General features: G+C 50.5%; 7 protein-coding genes across 7 annotated transcripts; 4 read left to right on the top strand and 3 right to left on the bottom strand.

Moving 5' to 3' along the window:
- Positions 1 to 2,948: 2,948 nt before the first annotated feature.
- Positions 2,949 to 4,452, top strand: N7473_001317 (class I SAM-dependent methyltransferase; the record flags this gene model as incomplete). Its single annotated transcript, XM_057147257.1, has 8 exons — positions 2,949 to 2,953; positions 3,029 to 3,149; positions 3,206 to 3,367; positions 3,422 to 3,487; positions 3,670 to 3,791; positions 3,897 to 4,135; positions 4,193 to 4,370; positions 4,422 to 4,452. 8 exons carry the CDS (start codon positions 2,949 to 2,951, stop codon positions 4,450 to 4,452), a joined length of 924 nt encoding a protein of 307 aa, XP_057015143.1.
- Positions 4,453 to 6,550: 2,098 nt separating this feature from the next.
- On the top strand, positions 6,551 to 7,921 carry N7473_001316 (KRR1 small subunit processome component). Its single transcript, XM_057147256.1, has 2 exons — positions 6,551 to 6,638; positions 6,706 to 7,921. Exons 1-2 carry the CDS (start codon positions 6,579 to 6,581, stop codon positions 7,750 to 7,752), a joined length of 1,107 nt encoding a protein of 368 aa, XP_057015142.1. The 5' UTR covers positions 6,551 to 6,578; the 3' UTR covers positions 7,753 to 7,921.
- Positions 7,922 to 8,224: 303 nt separating this feature from the next.
- Positions 8,225 to 10,031, bottom strand: N7473_001315 (sugar porter family MFS transporter; the record flags this gene model as incomplete). The annotated part of the gene is made up of 4 exons (XM_057147255.1): positions 8,225 to 8,699; positions 8,762 to 8,981; positions 9,037 to 9,861; positions 9,929 to 10,031. The coding sequence occupies 4 exons, from the start codon at positions 10,029 to 10,031 to the stop codon at positions 8,225 to 8,227; spliced, it is 1,623 nt and encodes a 540-aa protein (XP_057015141.1).
- Positions 10,032 to 11,070: 1,039 nt separating this feature from the next.
- N7473_001314 (uncharacterized protein) lies at positions 11,071 to 12,690 on the bottom strand (the record flags this gene model as incomplete). The annotated part of the gene is made up of 1 exon (XM_057147254.1): positions 11,071 to 12,690. One exon carries the CDS (start codon positions 12,688 to 12,690, stop codon positions 11,071 to 11,073), a length of 1,620 nt encoding a protein of 539 aa, XP_057015140.1.
- A 597-nt stretch (positions 12,691 to 13,287) lies between these two features.
- On the bottom strand, positions 13,288 to 15,186 carry N7473_001313 (putative autophagy protein (Atg22); the record flags this gene model as incomplete). The annotated part of the gene is made up of 6 exons (XM_057147253.1): positions 13,288 to 13,635; positions 13,691 to 13,852; positions 13,919 to 14,043; positions 14,103 to 14,858; positions 14,930 to 14,964; positions 15,020 to 15,186. 6 exons carry the CDS (start codon positions 15,184 to 15,186, stop codon positions 13,288 to 13,290), a joined length of 1,593 nt encoding a protein of 530 aa, XP_057015139.1.
- Positions 15,187 to 16,122: 936 nt separating this feature from the next.
- On the top strand, positions 16,123 to 17,591 carry N7473_001312 (phosphotransferase family protein; the record flags this gene model as incomplete). Its single annotated transcript, XM_057147252.1, has 3 exons — positions 16,123 to 16,184; positions 16,232 to 16,885; positions 17,246 to 17,591. 3 exons carry the CDS (start codon positions 16,123 to 16,125, stop codon positions 17,589 to 17,591), a joined length of 1,062 nt encoding a protein of 353 aa, XP_057015138.1.
- Positions 17,592 to 18,545: 954 nt separating this feature from the next.
- On the top strand, positions 18,546 to 20,427 carry N7473_001311 (MIP/aquaporin family protein; the record flags this gene model as incomplete). Its single annotated transcript, XM_057147251.1, has 2 exons — positions 18,546 to 18,581; positions 18,643 to 20,427. 2 exons carry the CDS (start codon positions 18,546 to 18,548, stop codon positions 20,425 to 20,427), a joined length of 1,821 nt encoding a protein of 606 aa, XP_057015137.1.
- Positions 20,428 to 20,941: the final 514 nt, after the last annotated feature.

Raw genomic sequence — 20,941 nt, 5'->3', positions numbered from 1 at the left:
GAAAAGGCCTGTCTTCCCGAGAATTGAACCATGGCTCTGGGTTTCCTTACCAACGGCTCTTCAACCCCTCGGGTACACCCTGTTCTTACTTGCATTCCATGGAATCCATGCATGGATTATGTCCACAGTACACCGAGCACTGTACTCCGTACTCTGTATACAAAAAATAAACCAGTCCTGTTTCCCTACCTGTCCTACGCCGCAGACCCGGTACACTGGGTGCTCGCTCTTCGGGAACGCGGCGCGGTCCCTCTTTGGGCCCGCGATGCACAAACCTGGGTTACGAGTCAGTGGTAACGACTGCAAGGCATCCAGCTTACTATGACTCCAAAAAGCGGACCACAGGGCACGACTTTGCCAAGTTTTGGGGGCTAGGGGGCCCTTGCCCGTTGACACCGAATGTTGTAACGACTTTGTTGCAGTTTGAACCTAAAATCCGGCCCTGGGGACTGTCTATTGTCACTGTCCCCAGACCACTGCAATGACTGCAACATTACGATATAATAGTTGCCTTATTCGTATTATTTTGCGGCTGTTTTCCATTAGGTAGTTGACCACGGTGAATATTTTCCTGCCAGTACTGCTTGACTGCATCCCAAGTTGTTGTTGACTTTTGTGTTGAGTCTCCATTTGCTGGTCGGAGAATTGCCCGGAAGTATTCGGCGCATTGATCTCCTAGACCACGCATAGGAACTGCTCAGCTCATTTGAAAAGTGCAACGTGAGTTTCGCGAGTTCCCGAGGGAATGGGAACAGGTGGACACCCGCCCACCCCATAAGGGAAGGCAAAAGAATCGACGATCCACCTTCCAACCTTCAACCACGGCCAACAAGGAATTCGTATGGAAGTCTTTTCCGCTCAGTCATTCATTCTATGGTGTCGCAATCCAGCGGGCCGTATCTTTTCGCAGAGTCTTCCCTGTAAAAATAGTCTTGTCAACCCGAAAGTACTTTGTGTAAGCGTGCTGTTCAGAAGCACCATCTATGGCGTACTTTTGTCACTGCCTAGATCGGAGGGACTATTTGAATCAGTATCCCTGTAGAAAACTGTGTAGGAAAACAGTTAGCCCATCTTATTCTAGTTCTGAGCCCTCCCTTAGAGCCCCGCAAGACAAGCGGTGAAGAGGAAAAGAAACAGTATTCAAGAACAAATAATAGCCAAATAGAACTAATCCACCAGAGAGTCCCGACGGAACGGAGCCCAACGAGGATGCTGCTGATCGCGGACCGGGTCCGAGGGCCATCCAACCCCACTCTTCTATGGTTGGAGGGGATCAAACTGCCAGTGTGGCCAGCAGACTGTGAGGACCCAGCTGAACAAGCCACCTTGGCCCCGAGCCTCTGTATCAGTGTACATATGCAGATTGGCTGCCGGGCGGGATGATGGGAGGTCACTCCGACTATACGGAGTATATGACGATGGTGTTGGAAATCTGTCGCCGGGGCGCTGGTCCAATTGCTGCTTTTTTCGGTTGACTGACAGCGGGAGCTGGCGAAGATCCATTTCCGCGCCCTTGGAATTCTGCAATGCAGGGCTTCGGCTGGGGTCGGTGTCGCCACAAGGGCTGGGCTGAATTCCAATTCTTCTGCTGCAGAATATTTAATCTTCTTTTTTCTCTTCTGTTTTTGTTCCATTGTCTGCTGCTCATTTCGCTCATCCCGATAATCTGGCTCGGCGGCTGCGACCAGGCATGTAGGTACCATGGAATAGAAAGAGGTACGGAGTAGTAATTGTAGCATTTCTCCGTGTCCATGTGACTTTCTGATGGGGTTTCGGCTTTGTGGATTTTCATTCATGTCTCCATTACCTTCTTGGCTCGTCGTGGTCTTACTCCTCGGCGCTTTTTGGTGAATAGAAGGCAAACCACGTTGGCATAGCATATCCAGGCTGTATGAAAGGCAAAGGGAACCAATTCAATGGAATTTCCATAGACTCGCGCCTCAGCCGCTGGACGTCATCACAGCCACAGGTAGCGGCACCCGAAGAAAAGGCTGAGTTTTGCCTCGATCCACACTGTCGGGCGCTCTGGCACTGGGACCCAGGCGGCCACAAGGAGGTCATATGCGACAGCCCGAGCTGTGCATTAGCTCATGGCACCGCCGCCTAGACTCAAGGTTTGCTAGACTGACCTTAAGCAGTAGAGCGGGAACGAGTCTATCCTGATACTTGGTATTTTGGCGTGCTAGCGTTCAAGCGTTGTGTTGGTGAACCACTCTTCGGTTATTGAACCGACCCGCTCCAGTGTCCTTGGCTCGAGATACATGTACATTACAAACCCCCTTTGTCGTAGCAGTGAGAGCGGAGATTCTTCACGCATATCCCAAGTGAGTAATAGTTCACGCCAGCCAGGGTCAGCATACGGCCCCATTGAAGAGATCCTTCGGGTCCACAGGCAGGGCCGATTCGGGGAGACTAGAAGGCCGTGTTGATCGTATCCATCCGTCTATTCGGTTTCTGATAGGCACCGCATTCACGAGGAACAGACTTGGGTCCCGAGCGTAATCCTTTGAAGAGACGAAAGTTCTTGACATCTGAAGAAAGGCATTGTTTCGAGGAATCTGGTGTTGTCGAACTGGGCGGATCAGGCTCGACAAGTCCAGCGCTTGGGGGTACATTTTAGTACGCACCTGGTATGACCGAGTTCCCCATACAAGCCCTTGACGAGCGCCCACGAACAGTGAATGGTCCTCGAGCCGCCATCCTGTCCGAAATAGTGCTGTTGCCGCCGAACATCCTGTTCCATTCCTCAAACAGTACCCGATCGCTTCCATGAAAATTGAACCACTTGAATTTCTCCTCCCCCGTTTGGTACTATAAGTTGATGTACACCCCTTAAGTCGGAGAATTTTCGCCCCGCCTTTTGAAAAACCGGGCCAAAAGCATTCCGATATACCAGCTGAGATTGCCTTTTTCGTCCACCACATTTGAAACAGGGGCCCAAGGTTACCATGATGTACTGCGACACCAATCCCTTCTGTCATTCTCAGAGAGGTACACAAAGCTAATCGGACGGTATTTGCTCTTCAAGGAACCCAGATTCGCAAACGGTAGAGTTAGACCGGGAGTTCCTCGATACTGTCATTGTCCATGGCCGTGAATACCAGAAATACTCGATTGAGCACCGCACCTATTTCGGCCCAGTCGATGAGGTAAGGGAAGAAGGTGACTGTTCACCATTCCAGATAGTATCTGACAGCCAGGCTAGGAGGAGGCGCAGCGTCTTGACCATCAACAACGAGTTTTCCAGAGGATTTTCGATGACCGACTTATATTTCCACCCATTCATCGGCTGCGAAGGGTACTAGACTGTGGCCACGGGGCTGCATCATGGGCAATCGAAGTTGCTGAGCAGCATCCGAATTGCGAGGTGAGATGCTCTCTCGTTCTGAATCCGATGGTTTCCTGACAGTTGTTGGTCAAGGTCATTGGCGTAGATATTGCCCCGCACATGAGCCCAGACGATGTGCCAAATAATTTGTGGCTCCAGGTGAGTGAACCATCTCTTTCTTCCCTTCCACCTCTGTAAGGAGACGGTGTGAGGTTATGACCAACGCCCGATGCAGGTCACCATTTTCACAACAAGGGTCGATGACAGTCATCGCCATACTTGCCTCTGCCACCAGGAACGCGTGGTCTTGAGAGGGCGGTCGCTAACATGACGCTTTATAGGTCGACGACTTGAACCGACGGTTCACATTTCCTACCAACCACTTCGACCTCGTTCATTCTCGACTCCTTGCGTCCGGTATTAACCGTTCTCGATGGCCATCATACATCCGCGATATCGTCAGGTGCGAAAATTCCCCAGGCCCGATGAGCTGCACACCCCCATCGCACCATCAGCGTAGCCTCTTAGGGTAACACTCCAGTCTCAATGGCTAATCTTCGCTTCAAAGGGTGCTGAGGCCGGGAGGTTGGGTCCAGATGACTGAAATATACTTCAACGTGCAATCCGACAATGGTTCCATCACCGATCAACATGCTTTGCGACGATGGAGCACACAGTACATGCGTGCACTGGAGGACCGGAAAGATCTTCGAATTGGATCCAGACTGCGGAACTTTTTTATAGAAGAGGGATTGGTGGAGGTCGACACTAAGATGATCCCCTTGCCTCTGTCGGCATGGTCGAACGGCAAGTTCTGGCATTTTGTCGACCAACATGGGGACATTAATGCTGACGGTGGTAAAGATCCAAGAACGCGGGACATCGGCCGATATAATAGCGAAAACATCCAACAGCTTCTGCGATCACTTGCGTTGTACCCGCTCACCCAGCGTCTGCATATGTCACCACAGAGTTTTGACAGATTGGTAGAGCAAGCGCAGGAAGAGGCCAGGAATCACTCGTTGAAGGCATACTTTCCACTGTATGATTGGCTCCAACTAGAAGCCCCGCGACCTCGGCTGACCGGACACAGATACATTTGCATTGGGCGTAAGCCAAGATGAATGAGGATATCCCAGGCCAGAAGGTTCCGCCGGTCCCAAGAGATCCATTGCCGAATATTGAACACTGAGGTATCCCGTCTGCAGTGGCCCTGGTTTGTCACGCTCTTGCATACCCATCGAGTCATATTTCAGTGTAGTCTTCGCATCTCCATCGCATAGACATATCGAAATTAACCCAGACCGGTTAGTCAAAGAAGCTTTTTCTTATCACACTTGTACCTTTTTGGACGGTCCAAACTGCATCACAGTTCCGAAGCGGAGCTAGCCGTTTGGCTGGGCCCTCTTCGAGAGGACAGCTCGAATTCCCGAGCCAGAAGTTGATGCGCGATAGATCGTTCAGGTCGCACAAAAGCGTCTTGACATGCAGGCTGATGTACGCAAAATCAGATGTAGTCCACTGCCAAGGCAAAACTTGATTCAGGGGAATCGGGGATGATTGTGCTCGCGTGGCGTGCTCTAGTCAAGGACGCCACAGGCGATAGATCGATCGGATCGTGGCCCCATGCGGATCGGGATCGATCACCAAGCAGACCGGATCTGGAAACCACAAGCAGACCGTTAAGATGAGCTAGAAAAGAGAGTCCATGCAGGATGGAACGGGCAATCAAGCGAGTTGTTTGATAGAAGCTCTGCGGCTGGTTGGCGAGATGGGCGTTGAATCAAGCCTCCCGCGGTAGCTTAACTCGACCTTGCCAGGTGTCCGTGGAGTCTCTCCCTTTTTTGTTTCCCCATATTGCACGATCCCTGGTCCTCCTAAGCTTGGGAGAATGCACAAGAAAGACCAAAGCTGGTTCAGAAGATGGATTGAAGAACCGGGCTAAGCGAGCAAGAAAAGAAAGAGGGGGTTCCAGACCCAGATGGTCGGGAAGGAGGCACCAGGGGAACCTTAAGTCCTTCCAGTCGTTTCCCCAGTCTCTTCCAAGTTCCAGAACCAGGGCCTGCATATGAGATCAGATCTCTCGTTGGCTTGATCTTCGCAAAGAACCATTTCTCCCCTGATCCCTGTCGATACCTGCCCAAGGATCCCGGGAAGCAGTCAACAAATACTCTCGAAGCAAGCCCTCACAAGCCCATGACAAGCGATCATGTTGAGAAACGCTTTATACTCCTATTTACTACCGCACGAGCTACCTATTTATGACACGCAATGCGTGGATGGTAGGCAGAATCGCTCAGACCGTACCCTATGTTATGGGAACTAGACTAACCTTGGAATAGGAAATACCCCTGGGGGGCCTCGGGAACTCTAGATGATGGCCCTATTATGCTCGCATACCAAGCTACATAGCCGACGCAAGATACCTCGACAAGCGAGGTCTGGTGCTGGGCCAGTGCCACGAGAAAAACGGAACTCGGTGCCTGAGCCGGGCTCCTGACGTTCTTTACGAGTCAGGAGAGACATCCCCTTTCCAATGGTGCGGGATCAAGCGCCTTATTAGAGTTCATGCTGGAATGCACTTGGCGCCCAAGAGAGATTGAGATATGCCTCGAAAGCTCCGATATATCCGCGCGGAAGACAATCTGGGACAGCCTCAGTGGGGATCAATGGGGCTTGGTGCGTACTGTACCGGGCCTATCTGCATTTCAGTGTGCTCAGTCTTCTACAACACGGATGGTCTAGACCTACCCGAGACTAACTTGATGGGTCCCTTCCAGGGGCTCGGAAAGGGCGAACTAGGGACCAGCTACGATGGGTCATTAACATTGAGCTCGTTGACATCAATTATAGTGGAATTGAAAGCTTGTTGCTCTGGTATATTTTCCTCGCCGAGCCCATTCAATGATTTTCTGATAATCAACATAAAACATGTAATCAGACAATAGAATTGGTTTCTTCCCCGAGAAAAGTCTGACTGGAGCGATAGGGAATAAGCTAGAACAACTCATTGTCCGATATTCAATGACCAACCATGTGTAATGTGCCACGCTCCATAGCCAAAGTACCAACTGTGAGACACGATTCAAGCGCCCGATCCGACTGGCGAGCAAGATGGTTGGAGGCCTGAGGAACAGGGCACCAGCAGTTCCCGATTGGGAAAGGCGGCAGGCGGGGAGAAAAAAAGTTGGCGCGGATTTTCATTGAGCTGCGGACCATCACCAATCCTATACGCTGCACATCTACCAAAATGCCGTCCATTCACAACAGAGACAAGCCGTGGGACACGGACGATATCGACAAGTGGAAGGTATGCTAAACTCCACCAGTCCATAAAGACTACTGCTCTTGGCTAACTCGTTCTTCGCGCAATCCAGATCGAAGAATTCAAGCCCGAACACAATGTCGGCGGAAACTTCGCCGAGGAGTCCTCCTTCATGACTCTCTTCCCCAAATACCGCGAACAATACCTGAAGGAAGCATGGCCCGGTGTTACCCGATCGCTGGAGAAGATGGGAATCGCCTGCACACTCGATTTGGTGGAGGGAAGCATGACCGTCAAGACAACCCGCAAGACCTTCGACCCAGCCGCGATCCTGAAGGCACGCGATCTGATCAAGTTGCTCGCCCGAAGTGTCCCCGTTACCCAGGCCTTGAAGATTCTGCAGGATGATGTGGCCTGCGACATCATCAAGATCCGCAACCAGGTGCGGAACAAGGAGCGGTTCGTCAAGCGGCGACAGCGTATCCTTGGCCCCAACGGTTCCACACTCAAGGCTTTGGAACTCCTCACCGACACATATATTTTGGTTCAGGGTAACACAGTCTCGGTTATGGGTCCCTTCAAGGGTCTGAAGGAGGTGCGACGAATCGTCGACGACTGCATGGCGAACATCCACCCGATCTACCACATCAAGGAGCTCATGATCAAGCGCGAGCTGGCCAAGGACCCGACACTAGCGACCGAATCGTGGGACCGCTTCCTGCCGAACTTCAAGAAGCGTACTCTCTCCAAGCGCCGTGTTCCCTTCAAGGTCACCGACAAGGAGAAGAAGGTGTACACTCCCTTCCCTCCCGCGCCCGAGAAGAGCAAGGTCGATTTGCAGATCGAGTCCGGCGAGTACTTCCTCTCGAAGGAGGCCAAGGACCGCGCACACAAGGAGGAGGTTATCGAGCGCCAGCGCGTCAAGCGCGAGGAGAAGATGCGCGAGCGGGAGAAGGATTTCATTGCGCCCGAGGAGCAGACTCCTGCCGAGCTGGACGAGAAGAAAAAGAAGAAGGAAAAGAAGGAAAAGAAGGAAAAAAAGGAAAAGAGCAAGCGCAAGCGCGAGGCCGAGGCCGATGGAGAGGATGCTGCCGAGCGCAAAGAGAAGAAGAAAAAGAAGAAGAGCAAGTCCAAGGAGGTGTCTTCCGACGAGGAGTAAGATACTCGTCGGTTTTTACGTTGTTTGGAATTTGGCGCTTCTGGCAGAGCATGGGTCTGGCGTTCACCTTTACGTTTACTTTTTCTTTCTTTCCCTGTGCCTTCGACAAAGGCCTATTTACTGTAGAATGATCAATACCAAGCATTTATTTTACTTTGCCACAACGGAGATGGTATTGGTAATAGTTGAATTGTGGCTATTAGTTAATCGCTAAGAGTAAATTTGTAAGGTTAAAACCAATTGTGCCCAGAACATCACTTCAGTCCCCCCATTTCACGACTTTTGTCCACCATTCCACCACTTCAGTCCCCAACCATTCCATTCCATCGCTCCTCCACTCAAGCATCGCAAACTCGAAGAACTCCAAACATGGTTGGATATTCGCCCATCATCACCCTAATGGTGGAAGTGCAGACGAAATTTAGCAACAATGGCGAAAGCGCCACAGTCGCTACACGACATCCTTGTGCCCTTAGACAGCGCGGATGTGCTCAGTGCCGGCCAGGTTCTTGGCGGTATGCTCCTCCTGGCTAACAGTGGGCTCAATCTTGTCCACCATGCCCATCTCGTGCGCGAAGGTGTCATGGGGCTTCCACTTGGCACTGGTCGCAGGAGTGGATTCCTCGAGCATCTTATCGACCTGCTCCAGAGTGAGGCCCTTCGTCTCTGGGATGAAGAAGTAGGCGAACAGCAGGCACAGGAAGAGAGCGCTCCCCCAAACAAAGAAGACCTTCACCTTTAGGTTTCCCTCGTTGTCGTCAACCATGTATGGAGTGATAACGGCGATCACACAGTTCCAGAACCAGTTCGAGGCAGTGGCAAGAGCAATACCCTTGGCTCGGATTGGCAGAGGGTAAATCTCACCAACAACGACCCAAGCCGCGGGACCCCAGGTGGTCGCAAAGGCAGCGATGTAGAAACAAGTAAAAACGATGAGACAGGTACTCCTGTAGATAGAATACATAATCATTGGTTAATTGATCACAGGCAAAGGTGTAATTCAACTTACGCAGCCTGGCTTCCCTCCTTTGTAACACCAATGATAGCAACGAGGAACTCGCAAACACACATCGCAGCTGCACCATAAAGGAGCAGAATGCGGCGACCAAGCTTTTCAATCATCCAAAAAGAGGCTGGAGTAGTAACCACATTGACAACGTTCATGATGGTCGAGATAAGGAAGGCATTCTTTATACCGACGGACTGGAAAAAGGTGGTACCGTAGTAAACTGCAAATGTTAGATAGAACAATTCAAGGTTGGTCTCCTCCACAAGTGTACTTACAGATGAAGTTGATACCAGTCCACTGCTGGAACATCTGCAGGCAGGTTCCGGCAATCACTCGGCGCAGGTTACCACGGGGAGAAAGACCGCCCTTGAAACAATCGGCCCACGAGGTACTGGCAATCTGCTTCTCGTACTCGAAGTTGGCCTTAATTTCAGCAAGCTCGGCCCGAACAGCTGGGTTGGTTCTCGGCTGGCCTCGGACTCTCTCAAGGGAGCCAAGGGCATCTTCCATTCGGCCACAGCGAACATAGTAACGAGGCGATTCGGGGAGAAGGAAAAGTCCTGCGGCGAGGATTGCAGCCCAAATGAATTGCAAGCCAATCGGAATCCGATACGAAGAACGAGAATCCAAATCTTTGCAGCCCTGGTCGACGCCAGATGCCACGAGCAAGCCGATGGTAATAGCCCACTGGTAGGCAGATACCAGCAGACCACGCACCTTACGAGGACTAATCTCGGAGACATACAGAATGACTGTAGCGGAGACACCACCAACACCCAGACCAGCAACGAAACGACCTGCAACAAGACCACCGACGGTGACAGTAGCAACCTGAACCGCAACACCAATAGCGAAGATCAGGCAGGAAAGCATGATAGTGAGGCGACGACCAATGTTCTCAGAAACCGCACCACCAAGCAGAGCGCCAATGAAGGTACCAGCAGACAAGATCGAGGTAATGAGGGACTTGCGAGAGCTGGCGATCAGGAAACCGCTGGGATTCTCATCAGTCTTGGGAACAGGATGACCGAAGTGCTCCTTCACGTAGTCCATGCCAAGGACACCAGAGATGTAACCAGAGTCGTAACCGTAAAGGATGCCTGTGAAGTGAGAGAAGGGTCAGCCTTTGAGTCTTGTACATGTGTTGGAGATGGTGATGGAACAAACCGCCGAAGCTGGCAAAACCGCAGATCAGGTAGGCACGCCAGGTGACCGGAGCCTCGATGAGGTTGAGGTCGGCGGTGCCCACGAGGCGCTGGGAACTAGTCATGCTGAATGAGGTCCACTTTGACCCAGTGAAAGGTAAGCAGGGGAGTCACGAGTGGTGAAGCAGCTGAAGGCAGGTTGCCGAAAGGTGAAGAGGTGAAAAGAACGTTGAAGGAGGAGAAAAGGAAAAGGTGGGGAGGAAGAAGAAGAAGAAGAAGAAGTAGAAGAAGAAAGAGAAGAGAAGGCGCGAGTCAGATAAAAGAGAAGGCGTGTTTTTGGCTGCCCAATATGGAAGGTGCCGTCCAAACTGCAAATCATCTGGAAAGGCAACGGTGACACACTGGGTGCTGGCAGTTTCTGTTATTGCCACACCATGGCCGGTGGGACAAACAGGGTCAACCTTGAGATGACCAAGATGAGTCTTCAAATCAAAGGTGTTAGTACGACAATTACGCTGCTTACATGTGGGAAATATGAGATTGACCTGTCTTGTCCCAGTTGCCCTATACAGGACACTTATATTGGACCTCAAAAACCATTACCACGATGAACACCTCATAGTGGACTTGATGTCGCCATTCAACCCCGATTTCCAGCGGGTGAAACGACGCCCCATGAGGCAATCTCATCGTACAACATCACCCACATCATGGCGAAGCTCTCACAGATCTGTTTTCTCGAACAATTCGAACCCTTGAAGACTTTCAAGTACTACCACGGCTAACCACTGAAATCACACCTGGTTGAGGAAACAGGTTGCACGGGATTGGACCCGCAATGAAACCCGATGGTGATACGGTCTATATGATTGGCAAGGATATGCGTGATGCGAGTAACGGTTGGTACTGTGCAACAGAGACAGAATGAAAACTACGACAAGCCTCCTCAATATTCCCGAACAGGATCACGGAAGGATGGCATTTATGGATGGCTATCGGAAGTGGTGAGATTTTCCAAGATGATGATTGATTTGCAAAACAACTACTATACATACTATCTATTCTAGAAAACAAAAAGAATCCTCCTGATGCTATACATGAAATTCTTCACACTGGCCCACAGAGATGAAAAGCTGCAAGACAGACGAACCAAAATGGACCAAATCAAATTTGAGGTCCGCCGGTGCTGAAAGAAACCTTCGACATCACTCCCTTCAGAGCCTCTGCCGCATTCGAGGGGAGTGCCTCGACCCTCCAAGCAATATACCCGTCCGGTCGAACGAGAGCAGCTCCAGACTGTGAGACTGAGAAATGTTTCTGGAAGTCATCTCCATGAACGAGTTGCACACTGTTTCCAAAATGGACAAACTCGAGTGGAATGGATGAGCTCTCGTTGACAGTAGAGACTGCCTCGCTCCACTTATCCGATTCCGAGATCAGGGTCCATGCTCCCTGACCAAGAAGATCGAGGGTAGGAATCTTCTCCCCATTTTTCAGAACCCAGAAATGAGGCATATGGGTTCCGGGCTGACCATTCCATTCATCAGGCTTCTTCGCGCGAGGCAGACTTTTATCAGCGCCAATTATACCCTCAGAGAGATAGATCTGGCCAAACTCCATGGCATCGTCGTCGATTTTTTCTCCAGCCGGAGTGGCAGTGTCCAAATGAATTTTGTAATCGGCACGGACAAAGATCTGATCATGTCGTAGAAGTGCCACAGGACGTCGTTCAGAATCGTACGTATCTAAAAGCTTCGCCGATGCCTTGCCAGACAAAACAGCTGCGAGCTTCCATGCGAGATTTTGCACGTCGTGGATACCAGTGTTTGCGCCGTAACCGCCACGGTTAGGCGGTAAAGTGTGGGCGGCATCACCAGCGAGGAAGATTCGTCCAGATTGGAAAGTGTCGGCTACGAGAGCTGTGAGTTCCCAACGGCCAGTTGTGATGATCTCAACGGGGAAGTCAGATCTTCCAACAGCTTGATAAATGGCGGCTCGGAGAGCTTGCTCGTCGCGGTCGATTGCATCCTTGAACATCAAGGCCCATCGCCCGTCGCTGTAGGAAGCCAAGAATGCCTTAAGATCGGGCTGACCGATATCAAACTGAAAAAAACCCTTGGTCCATTGTTCGATAGGTGCACGGAACAAAACACTGCTCAAGGTCTGCATGTGTCCACGGCCGTGTCGGGGGATCTGAAGGAGTTCTCGGACGGTGCTGCGGTTCCCATCTGCTGCGATGAGGTAGGAACCACGAATCTTTTGCTCATTGCCCTCGGCATCGGTAACTGTGGCGACGACACCGTCTTGGTCCTGATCCACACGGATCAATTTCTGTTGGCGACGAATATCTGCGCCGCGTTCCAAAGCCAAAGCCTCGAGCATAGGCTCCAACTTGTCTTGCGGGATAGCCGAGGCACGTTCAACCGAGTACTCTTTCTTTGGGCCGGAAGACCGTGGATTTGGTTTCACTGGCTTTTCCACTTTTGGCTTTCTCTCCGTGTCGGACCAGGAGGACTCATCGAGCCACTTTCCAGTCAGACTTTCGACGTGAGCACGCTCGAGCTTGAAATCCTCAGGCGCGGGATCTTTATTCTCAATCCCGAGAATGCGATAAATCTCCATTGTTCGGGAAGTGAAACCAATTGCACGTGGGTGCTGCGATTTGCCAGAGTGTTTTTCGAGAACGATGGTCGGAACTTGATGTGAGGCCAAGCATAGGGCTGCAGATAAACCGACTAAGCTGGCGCCGACCACAATAACTGGGTGATTGGTCGAGGGAATCATTGTGACAGATAACTTTTTGAAATAAAGTGTTCACAAATTGATGATTATTCGTTAATGGTATTGGAATAAAAGCCGAAGAAGTAGGCTGTGGCAAGGACCTTGTATAGAAAAAGTAGGATTTTGGATCGGGGCCGAGAATTGAACACATCTCGGCGCCGAATGACCAGAGTACTGAAATGGTCTAATTCTACGCCATTTAGTAATATTGAAAGGCCCGAGAAATCGGGACTAATGGATCTGTCGGGTGCTTGAAAATACCGAAGAAAAAGAGATTATTAATGCGAAATGGTGCATGGGGGAATTGCCGAGACGTCTTGGTGAGCAAACCACCCTTGTCCTTGTTTGGCCATCATACCTTCTCCGCCACCTTTCTCAATGTTCTGAAGCTCTCTCGTCTTCTTTCTTATACACGCAGAATCAATACAATAAACTTTCATGGTATTTGAAAATTTCTGTGATGACCTAAATTCTAGTTGGTATGTTCAGGTCAACCTAGTACAGAGTCATTTACAGGCGAAAATCATTTACTAAGCGCAGTATCACTAACTATGTACAGTTCCAACACCAATCCGAACGATCATAACCTCATGTACACATTCACACCGTGGACGAAGAGGCCGAGTCCTCAAGGCGCCGCTTTTTATCTTGCAGGAACTTCTCCTGCTCTGTTTGACTCTTGCGAAGGTCAACGCCAAAGACCATGACACCAAAGCTGACAGCACTCAAGGCGAAAAGGAAGTAAAAGGGTGCCGAATTGTCGCCAGTTGGACTGGCGTCAATGATAGCGCTTGAGACGAGAGGTCCAATAAATGATGAAGTCTTGCCGATGATGCTGAAGAGACTGAAGAACAAAAATTCGTGGCCGCGGGGGGTGACTTCCGAGATCATGATTTGGGAGTAGCTGTACCAGGGGCAGATGAAGAGACCATAGAATGCTTGGTAGACCTATACAGATGGATATTTAGTTGTGATGGGTAGAATCTTGGGAGTTTTTACTCACCCAAACTTCCCACGCGTTGTGGAAGCCGAACTTGTCGGTCCAGATACCGATCATACCCCAGCCATCGAGGAGAATGATGGCGACCGCAATGGTGTTGAACATGGTCTTGGTTCCTAAGTGAAAGCGCTTCTGGACCCACCAGAATGCGTAAATTCCGACCGCCTGAAGTCATGCACAATCAGTGAAAATGAAGCGAGAAAATAGTCTTCTGCGAGAGGAGGGACTCACCTGCGCTGCGATGCCAACAATCAGAAGATATGTCAGCTGGAGAGTGTTGTATGCAACAATGCTATTCTGCAAAGTCGCAATCACGGTGACAGTAGTATTCAAGGAGTCTCCGAGCAAGAAGTAGCCTATTTGTAGGAATGAACTGTCAATCATTGTCCATTTTTTGTTTCCATGATGGTCTTACCAATGAGATAAATCAGACTCTGTTTCAACTGCCAGATCTGTTTCATAGCATCCCAAAGTTGCCATACACCAGCAATGAGAATGCCTCGCTTGCCTGGATCCTGACCAGGTCGACGCTTCTCAAGGAAGAACCAGGGCAAGGAAACAAGCAGCCAGACACCGGAAACAAAGGCAATCAGAACACTGAGACCCCAGTTGTTGTTGGCCTGGCTGGCGTTCACGTCCAATCCGAACATGATTCCCACGATGACAGCCAGGATGAAGATCTCGCCCACTGATTGAATATAGAAGGCAATGTTCGCCAAACGGCTGCGCATCATCGTATCGGCATAGTTATACTGCTCGCGCGTGATCGTTCCAGCCACGTAAGCGTCGGCCTTTTCCTTCATTTCAATCGTATTCCGTGCCAGACCTGGGAAGGCAGCGGTCCAGAAAGTCAAGGTCGTCTGGTAGGCAATGAGGCCGACAATGTAGAGTCCAACGCCAACCTGCCATTTGTCCGAAGTGTGAACTCCCAGCCAGCCAAAGCCGATAGCCCATGCGACGACAGACAACGCGATGAGAATGTTCGGTCGCCAGTTACCGAAATCAGCGAAGCTACCGATCACCAGGAACACGACTACTTGGATGGCAAAGGAAATTCCATTGGATAGCAGCACAATACTGTTGATTGAGCGCGGACGCCCGAGGAATTCCAGGATGCCATCGTATGGGGCCGCTTGATAGAGCAAATTCTGGAATGCAGTGGGTGCAAAGTCTAGCGAATGGAGTTTCATTGATTAGCGATTTATTTTGGGAATCAGAATAGCGATGATAAAGATTACTCACTGAATAATGATAGCCCGTTGTTGCCAATGTAGTAGCTGTCGAGTCCTGGTGTTTAGTTACCGTTGCATCTCGCTCAATGATCGCACGCACGCATAATAAGCCCAGATCTCATTCCGGGTCGTGCGATAATTTTCATCGAACTGATCTGGAGCAATCGGCTGCTCAGTCTTGTCGAGAACCTCGATCTGCGGCGCTTCACCCTGTGGGCCATTATCCACCTCCACGGTGGAGAGCTCGGTATCCTTCAGATGATCCATGACTCGTTCCCGGTCGCACGAACGAGTTTCAAAGGAGGTCTGAAGGAAAAAAGAGAAGAAATTCGAAAAAAAACCCCTCGTTACCAAGAAAATGTCGCTTTAATTTGAACGACGCGGTCCAGCCGTCTTTGCCCCGCGTGCTAACCTCCTCGATGACACACGGACCAGTGGCATTGGAATGATGGTGGCGATCGTGCGATAGCAATCTGGATTCTCTGCACGCTACGACCGCGATTGGCCTAGTTGGAGCGGTGCGACCGAGGGTCACCTATCAGAGCCAAGACCGAGTCGGAACGTGCGTAGAAATCCATTCGAAACTGACCAGTAGCTGTTTGCAATTTTTTGACAATTCCCCCTGAAGACCTCTCAGCAAGGAAAAGCACTCATTTGGCACTCTGGTCGTGATTTTATTTGCAGGGCATGAGGTGGCAGCACTTGGCGCGTCAACTGGCAACTGGACCCCGGCAGTTCGCCCACTCGCCGGGGTTGTCCTTCCTAAGCCAAGCTGGCCAAGCTGGCCAAGCAAGATGTTAAGCAAGCTTGGCTAATTCTCGTGGCTTTGGTATTGACTCCCTTAGATCTTCCAACTATCAATCACAAATCCGAATATATGTAGCATAGGAATAATGCCCAATAGCCATCCGTGACAGCCGTTGGAACCTCGCAGGAACTAGGAGCCTTCAAACAATGAAATGTCAGCCGAAAAATAGGACCTCAAGGAGTGACCAATCGTGTGAGACTGACAAGGCCTCGACGCGTCATTTTATTGGATCATAACCAGAGTCTCAGATGCTATACGACCAAGGGTTCTTTCAGAAACATCGCCCTATCTATTATGTTAACCTCACGCCTCCTGGGCCATGATCTGGTCAACATTTCTCCATTCGAGTATTTATCTTCTTAGTCTACGTTAAGTCGTTCAATGTTCATCCTGTCATGAGTTTTGACGATGTCGCATGGGTAAAGAGCGAGCAAATTGTCGACAACTGGATCTACCAGTTTTACAGGCCTGAGATTGGAGGCGCAGCTGCTCAAACCCTACTAGACCTGTGGATTTTACAGTGATTGGTAAGGGTGGTTACAATATCTCCTTCCGAATGGAGTTCGAAGATGCTCCAGCGGCGGTGATACGCTACCCTCTGCCTGCGACCCTTCGATTTCCCAATGAGAAGATCTGGAATGAGGTCGCTGTCATGAGCTATCTCAGAGAACACACTTCAATCCCGGTTCCGCGGGTATTCCATCGAGGAAGAGCAGAAGAAAGTCAACTGTCAATGAGACCATTCATCATAATGGAGTATGCCAGACATGACTCCACGATGTATGCCTCGTTGAACACGCCCGGACGCCCGACAAATCTACGCGGAATCCTCGATCCTGGTATCGCAGAGGAGAAATTGGAGATGCTGTATCGTCAGCTCGCAGACATTCTTCGGGAGCTTCCCATGCTGACTTTTTCTCGAACAGGGTCGCTTCATCAAAAGGACGAGTCGAGGTGGGAAGTGGCATACCGACCCCTGACACTCAACATGGAGCAAATGGTTGTTACAGGAACTTTGCCTCCAACACATTTGCCGGATCCAGATGCGACTTTCGCAACTTCAGCTTCATATTTACAGTCTGTCGCAGAATCATTCGTCCAACATCTCCATCACCAGAGAAACAACGCGATCGAGTCTGCGGACGACTGTCGGCGAAAGTTTGTAGCCAGACGGATGTTCCCCAAACTCGCAACAGAGAGGAGATTAACAAAATCCCTCTCTTCAAAATGGCCCATTTAGACTATGGTGTGATAACCTAAGACCTGCCAACGTGATCATGGATCAGGAGGACCATATCGTTGGTGTGTTGGATTGGGAGTTTAGTTACGCAGCCCCGGTCTCCACCGTAGTGGCTTCCCATTGAAAAGCCCGAGTACTGGCCCGAACGTCTCGACGACTGGAAGAGTGTGTACGGACATCGCTTGAAGATGTTCCTTCAAGGACTGATCAATTGTGAAGATGCCGCGATCGAAAGAGGAGAGATCAGCGAGGGACAACGGCTCTCTGGTCCCATGAAGGACAGCTGGGAGAGCGGAGATCTTTGGTCCGACAAATGACCCCGAAAATGACTGGAAGGAGAGACTTGCCCTGTTGAGCGACGACGATCATGCTGAGATGGAGAAACTTGTGATCCGGAAGCTTGGAGAGATGAAAAACAGAGAGCTTGCATGGGACTGCGACGAGTACACTCGCTTTCTTTCCGATGCTATGAAAAATGATCATGAGTGCAACGTGAGTGAGGTTACGAATGACCCATCCGAGCATTCACTTGAATCAGCCCATTCGATGGCCATGTTCCAAGGTATCCTCGATTTCGCGGCCAAGAAGAACACCACAGCTGCGACTGGAACCACAAGGACTTAGGAGAAGTTCAATATGGAGGGCCCTCACGCAGATGAGCGTGAGACTAAAGATATTCACATCGCGAACGTTGCGCTGAAAGACTCGGAGGGTGGATCGGAGACGTGGGTTCTATCTGATAAACTGGGCGAATGCAAACTGGTAGCCTAGTAGCTATGATCAGGTCAGGGAAAGCTGTCCAGTCCATTGACGAAAAAAACAAGTCAGATCCATGTCCAAAATCAGAATGAGCCAGCAGTGGAGATCACAACATGACGTCATTGTCCCCCTTTTGGACTGGTTGTGCAATCCTCCATCATAAGCAACAGTGGTGCATCTCCTTCAACTTCAGTACTGCACCCCAGCACATTGCTTATCATCTCGGGTAGGACGGAAGATGAACACTCGACAGTTCTATGAGGCCCACTGCCAGAACCTTTGTCGTTGGATGAGCCGCTGCGAGTGCCTGTTAGGGCGAAGCACAATGGGTTCCGACCGGGTCGTCCACGGTTCAATCAGTAACACGCGTTGAGCAGCTGGTGGGTCAGGACAGGAACTAACCACCCAGCGGCAAATTCTTATTGCCTGGGAACCGGCTCCCTCGCCGCAGATTTGTCGACAAGAGCAGGATTGTCGCGATGATCGAAGAGCTATTGCGTAAGTTGGCACCTTCGCAGATGCTGGCGAGGGTGTTTCTCCACTGGTGTTGAGGAGGAACAGGAGGGAGGTTGACTGCTCGTATATTTTGGTTTAACTTCTATCATTGCACTCAATTGACTTCTCTTCTTTCCTCTCGGCCACACCTTCATCTCCACTTTTCTTTACGTTCTCCTATCACGTTTTGTGAATTTCTCATAGACGTGTTGATCCTCTCGGATCCCCCGGGCTCTCTTATCTTGGCAACTTGGCATTTGTTTTATAGACCGTTGAGATTGAAGTCGTCGATCAGAGGTCTGTTCGAGGCTATCGACTGCAATCATGGATGAAGAGAACCCAAGACGGCCGAGAGCTGTGGTGAGTCAAGCAGAATTTCCGTTCGAAAGAGCACTGGCCTTCTAATCATATCGTTCATCAGTCTGGAGCCAGAAGCGAAGGTCCTATCTCACCAACTAGGGTCTCCCGAGGATCTCGAGGAGTCGACGACGATGTTGCCGTCTCCCCTACTAGAGTATTCTCGACCGTCGAAGAAGGTACCTCTAGCTCTGGCATCCGAAGACGCAGCTCAGCAGCGAGACGAAGTGGCAGTGGAGTGCCGAGTCTGACCCCTCGAACTACTCTCGCAGATCGGACACAGGGGAAATTCACTCTAGCTGGCCCAGATGAGACTCCGCAAATGCGGCTCTCTCATGAGCCCTTCGTGCAACCTGGGTATGCCGATTTGAACCCATCCTATGAGCAGGCAAACAATGCCAAACCCGTGTGGAGTTTGGCCAAGCCGCTGCCTCGTGTTGTGCGGCCAGGCATGGTGCCCACCAAGGATGAATTGCTCCAGAATCTTGCCAATGCGCAGTTGCCTGCCGAGAACTCGCAGCGACTCGGCTTGGATGTGGACCCCAATGACCTTGAACAGGGTCGGATTGATAAGACTGCCGACCCGCGGAAGATGGCGGCGCAGGTTGAAGATGCGCGTTTGCAACGTGAGAACGCATTCATGAACAAGATTCTGAGTGGGGAGACGGGATCAATTAGACAAGGATCACGTTTGTCTCGCACTTCTTCGACTCGGTTGAGACGACCCTCAAACAGGGAGGAGCAGCTCTCGACTGTTGAGGAAGCAGGATCGCAAGCAACAGATGAATCACCAAGGAGACAGCCAGAGTACCTTAGCGATGACCCATTGCGAACGGTGCCTGAGGAGCCAGAACTACACACAGATGATGAACCGGACACCAAATTTGAGATCCCCGCTCTTGATGAAGCGACCTGCCCAGAGGACCTACACCCGTTGATCCAAGATCTGGTCGAAGACGAAGTACACAACAACCACACAACATGGTCAGTCATTCGAACGCATCATCGCGAAGCTCTAGCGGAGGCCCTTGCTGCCTATGTCCAGCTCACCATTGGCTTCTGTGCAGACCTGTCGGTCACGGTGGCAAACGCGGGAAACCCCAACACAACCGCCTGGGCCTGGGGCTTCGCTACCATGATCGGTATCTATATCTCTGGTGGTGTCTCTGGTGCTCATCTCAATCCAGCAATTACCACAATGCTCTGGTTTTATCGTGGTTTCCCCAAGCGCAAAATGCCCGAGTATTTTGCAGCCCAGTTCATTGCCGCCTTCTGTGCTGGCCTAACAGCATATGGGCTTTACTACCACTCGATCGACTACTACATCAGCACAAATACCGACTCCGCAATCATCAATAGTTTCGTCACCAACCAGCGGGAAAATTGGATTGGCCCTGCGACAGCATTCTTCACCGAGTTCCTAGGAACATGCTTCCTCGCCGTGACAGTACTTGCTCTGGGTGACGACCAAAATGCTCCACCGGGTGCGGGCATGAACTCCTTGATCATCGGTCTTGTTATTACTTGTCTGTCTATGACCTTTGCCTATCAGACCGGTGCTGCTTTTAACCCCAGTCGAGACTTTGGTCCACGCCTCGCACTGCTTGCGCTGGGTTATAACAATGATCTTTTCCTGAATCCGTACTGGTTCTACGGACCCTGGGTGGGTGCAACGGCCGGCGCCTTCATGGGAGCTTTCCTGTACGATTTCATGATATTTACTGGTGGTGAATCTCCTGTCAATTACCCTCTGGAGAGAACCCAGCGTGCGATGAAGAAGAGCCGGATGAAGTGGAGGCGTCGTCTGCGTCTCGAGAAGCGCAAGCCAAGGAATGTGCCCGTTGCATGAATGGGACCTACGCATGCGAGGGCTTAGGTCATGTCTATGCGTGCATCTGTATATATTCCATCCTGCCAAACTTGGCAAGTATCACTGCATGTTATCCCGTCAGCGATCTTGCTGTATATAAGCATTATTCATTACTTCAGCGTGCATTTCCTTGCTCTTTTTAAGAGCACTACACTGTGTTGTGTCTCTCGCGAAGAGGGCGGTGTCCAAACATGATCAACCGTGAAAAGAAAAGCGACGAAGTATTCGATACTGAAAGCTAATCCGATATACTCGCGCTCAATGAAATTTTTTTGAAAGTCTCGTGTCTTTTTTGGCTGCTTATGACGTTAAAAATTTTCTGGTCTTTGTTAGCCGGGGGTCCTACAGAATCTGTGGCTCTACTTGGACGGAACGTAAGATAGAAAGGAAGCAAAGTGATTTGGAAAACGAAATATATCAATAATGTCATCAAATATCAGTGGACAGAAAGCGAAATCCATTGCGAAAACTCTCTAATAGCTAACACAGAAAA

Source organism: Penicillium subrubescens (assembly GCF_028828155.1).
Source record: "Penicillium subrubescens strain IBT 31985 chromosome Unknown utg000001l_segment0_segment0, whole genome shotgun sequence".
In the NCBI taxonomy this organism is placed as follows: domain Eukaryota; kingdom Fungi; phylum Ascomycota; class Eurotiomycetes; order Eurotiales; family Aspergillaceae; genus Penicillium; species Penicillium subrubescens.
Note: the sequence above shows the minus strand (reverse complement) of the source record. Positions and strands in the feature narration are given on the sequence as shown.